The 4,413-nt window shown below is 25.9% G+C and overlaps 1 protein-coding gene across 1 annotated transcript; it reads right to left on the bottom strand.

Annotated features, from left to right (window-relative positions):
• Window positions 1-2,768: 2,768 nt before the first annotated feature.
• LOC105450643 (zinc transporter ZIP9-A-like) lies at window positions 2,769-4,195 on the bottom strand. The gene is made up of 5 exons (XM_011690572.1): window positions 3,818-4,195; window positions 3,580-3,706; window positions 3,275-3,501; window positions 3,005-3,139; window positions 2,769-2,846 (listed from the first exon to the last, which is right to left on the bottom strand). Exons 1-5 carry the CDS (start codon window positions 3,911-3,913, stop codon window positions 2,802-2,804), a joined length of 630 nt encoding a protein of 209 aa, XP_011688874.1. The 5' UTR covers window positions 3,914-4,195; the 3' UTR covers window positions 2,769-2,801.
• Between the last annotated feature and the right edge of the window lie 218 nt (window positions 4,196-4,413).

The raw sequence follows: 4,413 nt of genomic DNA, 5'->3' as shown, positions 1-4,413 counted from the left end.
TCCATAAAACCAATACTTTCTGAAATAATTGATCGTTCCAGAACTTTTGTCCCTCATTGCATAATATAAATATGTAAAATTTATATTCTATAAATAAAAAGTAATTTTTTTGAATATTACAAATTTGAAAAATAAAAACATATATTATACATATAACTGCATATCAAATATTTCTAAATTAATTTAAAATAAATTTCCTAAATATACGAGATATATTCCGAAAATAAGAACCAATCAATTAAAAAAATAAAATTAAATCTACTACAAAGTCGTGATAGATCACTATATAATCACAAGATCGTGTTTAAATAACAAATGAGAAAAGTTAACTCGGCCAAGAAACGAACAAGGTAAAACGTGACATATAATCACAGAGAAATAATAAAAAAACTTTCTGTCAACTACTAATTAAAATATGGGAAAACTGAAAGGCCTAAAACAATGAAAACAAATGCTAAATAAGATTTTATCGCATGTAATATCTCCGTAGTCATTAAATCGCATACAAAATATCGGCGCACATTGTATCTTCACTATGTGAATCATTTTCAATTTAATAGATTGACGCGCTTGATAGTTATTGGTGATTCAAATTTAAAATTTTTCCATTAAGTAATCTTGTTCTTATATATCTTTCTCAATTAGTGACCATTTTATCAACAAGTAGCTATTAGCCAAGAGCTGTTTGCTGTCTGTAATTGTTCAAGATTTCTATAGATGGTACGGATAATGTAACAAAAAAACTGATACTAATACTCAAGTCAAAAATTCTTATAATTCACAGAAACTATCGGTGATTATTCGATGGTGCGATAGATTAATGACAAAACTATTACAATGACAGTTTTAACTTGCCTACTTGTCGAGACCTTCGTCAAGACGACTGTGCTTCGATAACGGAAGACACACATAATATATTGCTTGAGTTTTTTCAAGGATAATAAATACAAAATCTGTTTACACAATCTGTTTTTACTTACTTATTTATTTAATTCTAACTTTGAGAAATTTTGAATTTGGATCACTAACAACTATCAAGCGCGTCATTAAATTGAAAATGATTCACATAGCGAAGGTACAATGTGCACCGATATTTTGTATGCGATTTAATGACTATGGAGATATCATATGCGACACAAAAGCTTATAGCGTTCACTGTTTTAGGCCTTTTAATTTTCTCATATTTTAATTAGTAGTTGACAGAAAGAAATTTTTTATGTTTTTTTACTAATTTATTTAATTTGTTCTAACTTTATGTGACAACCTTTTCTTTTTAACTCAGAAAAAGACTCTGTGCAGTCCAAAACGTCTTATTTTTTAATATTATTTCTCTGTGATTTTATGTCATGTTTTACCTTGCTCGTTCCTTGACCGAGTTAACTTTTCTCATTTGTTAATTAAGTAAACAGATTAAGAAAAAATCTATATAACTGCTTTATCTTTCTACATATTCCATAATCCTAACGCTTTTCTCAAATGCTTAAGCTACCAGCTGTCTTATATGCACTGTGGGAATTAACCAGTTCAATACTACTACTTTCAACTTCTTATTCTTCTCGAACTATTGAGTGAACTAAGAATTTCTTTGGATGAAGGAAAATATGGGGTGTTAAAAATATTTTCTTTTATAATGCTCGTAACACATTACTATCCATATCATTACACAATGCAAAAAATTCAATATTTTAAAAAACTTCAAGCCACTATCTATACAGTCTATACAATCCATATATTCCAAAGTTTTTAAGTTTTTTTATCTCAAAAAATAGCTTGATAACTTGATAACTTGACTTTCATATGAGAAATTGAAAGCAATAGTGCTGATATTGGTTGAATTCTCAAGCAGCAGATTTCTATATAAAAAGCACCAAAAAGTTAGTGCTTACAATTAGATACAAACAATATTTAAGTTAGAAAAATCAATACCTATATTATAAAAAGTAACATAAATATATATTTTTCTACTAATAATACTTTTTTATTTTGATTAATTTTTTCTAATAATTGACTGGCTCTTATTTTTTAAATATACCCCATAATATGTAATAAGATTGCATATTGTTATTATAAAATTCAACAAATATGCATAAAAAATTACTTAATATGCTCTTATGTGCAGACACAAGATTCATTTAAACACACTTATTAAATATTTATTACATAGTTTATAATAAACATAATAAATATATTTATCATAACTACATTAAGAAAAGCATTAAAAAACATTCTCAAAAATTTTTTTCTTATAAAACTCTAAATGTATTTGACTTTTCAACAAAAATTGAAAGTATTTGATATATTAAGCATTTGATATATTACAAATATATCAAAAGTTGCTCTATATTTTTAATTTTTGTTATATACAAAAACTTGCTTAAAAGAAAAGAACATAAAATAACAATAGAAAAATAACATTATCTTTCGGAATATAAATGATTATCATAAAACGAAAATCATATTATATTAATATGTTATGCAATAAAGTTTTTATTCTGATGAAAACTGCAAATATTTGAATTAAATCTAAATCAAATTAGTTGGATTTTTTGGAAATATAAGTGTTATTGGTTACTAATATCCAGCTTTTGGCTCATTTGCCCTTTATTGTCAATGTATTAATTCTTAATTTATTAAGTCTAAATCATTACTTTGATAAATATTAATATTTATCAAAATTATTATTTTGATAAATATAAATACAAATTAATTCTTAGATTAACATTATTATTAATATTATCCTATCAACAAAACCCTATAATTTTATAATTGCTTTAACATCTGTATTTAACAGAATTATAATTTTACTTGTCCAAAAGTTTTTTAAAGATCTTAGCATAAGAAACAAGCTGGAAAAAATTAATCAATATTCAAATGTTAGCTCAATATTTGTTGAAATGCACAATTTATCATATTCTTATACAATATTTTAAACTGTTTCTGGTGTTATTACATGTATAAAATTCAAATATCTCTTATAAAAATATATATATTTTGCATTACTCACTTTTCCAATCCCAAAATATGTTATAAGTGCAAGACATGGTGCCGCAAGAGAAAAAATTAATAAATGCCTGCTTATCCTCTTTTTATCTACACCTTCATGAAGAAGAAATGACACAAGTCCAAATGCAGCTGGTGCCTAAAAAAAATTATTTAATTTTTAAATATAAATGTTAAAATGATATAATTTTATTTATACTAATATTAATATACAATTTCATTCTAAATTAAATTCTTATTAATTGTTAAAAGACAATATAATTAAAATTTTTACTTTATGCAACATTATTGCTAAAAAAACTATGACTTCGACATCAGCTTGAGACGTAGTAGCAGCAGCTCCTAATGCAACTCCATCAACTGCTGCATGAACTACAAGACCTAAAGTTGCTGTAACACTTTTTTGCCTTCCATCACTTTTTCTTGCTGAACATTGATCAATCAAAAGCATAAATACAAAACCGAGTACTAAACTAATTCCAATTAAAGAATGTAAGTCACCTATAAAAACAAAAACATTACTTAAAGATATTGATTTTAAGAAAGTATTAATAATAAATATAATAATAAATTACAAACCATGTGTCTGTTTTTCATTAGTAATTTCGCCAGTAAATAAAGCTCTTATACCTTCGGGTATAATTACTGCTAATGCAGTTCCAACAAGAAGACCTGCTCCTAATACCGATACTAATTTTAATTTGTCCTAAAAGAAAATAAATATCGTATATAGCCATATGGCAAGCTTTGTATTTGATATATTCAGAATATCATATACAAACATCATTCTTATATCTATTCTAAAAAATTATCTTACTTCTGACAAACTTATGACTAATGGTAATGATCCGGCCAAACAAGAACCAATTAGCATAACAAGAATAAGCATCCATAACATTGCACCCTCTTCCATTATTCTCTCTTAATAATAAAAGGAACTATTAATTCAAATTAATACATTATGAATTAATAAAATATGTATGTAAAGCATCAAGACTGTACGTTAACTGCATCTTAATCATAAATTATAAACTTTCTCTTAAACTGATCTGTTTCACTTATATATCATATGTATATATGTAACAATTTTACAAATAGACAAAAATATACATATAAAACAATATCAATGACTGACACACGTGAGCATTATTGCATCCATGTTAAATCCAATATATAGATTGTAAATATCTGTGAAAGTTTGGCCCATAGACAAAATATATCTAGACCAGTGAAATACAATGAAATACAATGAAATACAGTGAAATACCTGTGCGAAAACCTTCAGGGTGCGTTCCCACTGAGCGCGTCGCGTTATCCAAATTGACCAATCAAAACATCCCATTTTATTGCGTAATTTGCCGCGTGATCCTGGATTTCATACAAAAAAAGATTATTTTATCTCTAGAATGTCGA

The sequence above is a fragment of the Wasmannia auropunctata genome, unplaced genomic scaffold (assembly GCF_000956235.1).
Source record: "Wasmannia auropunctata unplaced genomic scaffold, wasmannia.A_1.0 LD336059.1, whole genome shotgun sequence".
NCBI classification, from domain to species: domain Eukaryota; kingdom Metazoa; phylum Arthropoda; class Insecta; order Hymenoptera; family Formicidae; genus Wasmannia; species Wasmannia auropunctata.
The sequence above is the reverse complement of the archived record's forward strand: the minus strand, read 5'-3'. Positions and strand labels throughout refer to the sequence as shown.

Coding starts and splice junctions, on each gene's coding strand:
- LOC105450643 (XM_011690572.1), bottom strand. CDS start 3,913: ATGGAAGAGGGTGCAATGTTATGGATGCTTATTCTTGTTATGCTAATT. Junction 3,707..3,817: donor TAGTCATAAGTTTGTCAGAA/GTAAGATAATTT, acceptor ATTTTCTTTTAG/GACAAATTAAAATTAGTATC. Junction 3,502..3,579: donor TAATGAAAAACAGACACATG/GTTTGTAATTTA, acceptor TTGTTTTTATAG/GTGACTTACATTCTTTAATT.